The sequence below is a fragment of the Arachis ipaensis genome, chromosome B07 (assembly GCF_000816755.2).
Source record: "Arachis ipaensis cultivar K30076 chromosome B07, Araip1.1, whole genome shotgun sequence".
Lineage (NCBI taxonomy): Eukaryota > Viridiplantae > Streptophyta > Magnoliopsida > Fabales > Fabaceae > Arachis > Arachis ipaensis.
Genome location: NC_029791.2, coordinates 8,538,812 through 8,540,413, shown reverse-complemented (window position 1 = coordinate 8,540,413; position 1,602 = coordinate 8,538,812). Strand labels below are relative to the sequence as shown.

Genomic DNA, 1,602 nt, shown 5'->3' with positions numbered 1-1,602 from the left:
GTTATATGAAAAGTACATATAATTCTTAATACTTAATCAAAAGAAAAGATGAATTTTTTGGTGCATTTGTTGTATAGTAACTCCGTTTGCATTGCATCTAATACTATTTAGATGTGGAAATAAGAAACGAAGAGATCTAACATGGATGACTTTGCACAGTAACATTTTGGAAGAGCATGATAATATGTTTTTTTAATGATTATGGTTTTAGGCTTTCTCAATTATCTTATCTTATACAAATTACTAAAATACTAATTATCTACTAAAACCAACTATTAAAATTAATTACTATATATTTAAAAAATATATAAATAATTTAATTTATTTTTATTATAGTTTAATCACCGACGAAGGTGAGAATAAAAAAGAATGAGACAAGAAATGACGTGTAACATAGTGTGCATTATGGATGATGGAGCGAAGATAAGCGCGCATGGTTTGGCAGACCACAACGGCTGCCAAAAGGGCCCATAGTGTGTGAGTCCAAAAACAGTGGCTGCCTCATTACTCATTAGTCGTTACTTTCTCCAATCCCAATACCTTTTCCCCTTTGGCTACACGTAACCCTCAGTCATATCACACGCTCAATTATTCTGCTATCAAAGTTACACTTTAAATAACCAACTTGATTGATTGAATGACCAATTTAGTTTACTTGTTCGCTTAAATAAGTGTTGAGAGTTGTCGTTTTATATATGTAATGGATAAAAAAAAAGTACACTTTAAATTATTCTCTAACTTTAGAAAAAAAATATATTAATATATGTCCCAAAAATTTATTTTTATTTAAATTTTAATTGTATATTAAATTAGTGAAATATATCATTTTTTGATATAAATATTAACTTTTAATTTTTATAATTAAAAATTATAATTTACTAAATTACTACTTTTATCTTCCCTCATTCACCCATGTCCCAACACGCCTTTTATTTTTATTGATTGAAACTTGAAAGGGTAAATTGGTAAAACAATTTTTCATTTTTGTAAGGGATAATACATGTCACGTGCCTAATGTCACGTGACCCATATCCCTTTTGGACCATTTAGTCCCTATATATAGCATCCCCTTAAGTCCTTATGGATAAGCATCAGAGAACAAAGATCAAAACTTTCATCCTTATCCTCTTCACTCAACAATGGAAGTGATGTCTGCTTCAAGATCCTCGTCTTCCACTTTGAATCCCAACGCTCCCATGTTCGTTCCTCTTGCTTACCGTACGGTCGAGGATTTCTCTGACCAATGGTGGGACCTTGTTCACTCTTCACCCTGGTTCCGCGACTATTGGCTCCGTGAGCGCTTCCAGGATCCTCAGAACGATGCTTTCGACTTCGATTTTGATGAAGATGCTATCTTTCGTGAGCTTCATCAACTTGTTGACAGTAAGCTATGATTTCATTATCTTCTCGTTACCGTTTTCTTAGATCTCTCGAGTTCTGGCATGTAAATGTAAAGTTTTCATGTGTATATCTGTATTGGGGTGTAAAAAGATTTAATTTTTATGGGGGAAATGTTATGGGGGTGATTAATTTTGATGTATAAAGTAAAGGGTTTAGGTTACTTTCTTTGTTGATGCAATTGATTTGATTGATGCAGCGCAA

At 32.5% G+C, this 1,602-nt stretch overlaps 1 protein-coding gene across 1 annotated transcript in view; it reads left to right on the top strand.

The window, feature by feature from the left end:
- Positions 1,069 to 1,602, top strand: part of LOC107609510 (protein EARLY RESPONSIVE TO DEHYDRATION 15) — a gene marked incomplete in the record, with an annotated part of 1,286 nt that continues 752 nt past the window's right edge. The window contains 1 exon segment of the mRNA XM_016311501.2: positions 1,069 to 1,383. Within this exon segment, the coding sequence (XP_016166987.1) occupies positions 1,140 to 1,383 (244 nt within the window).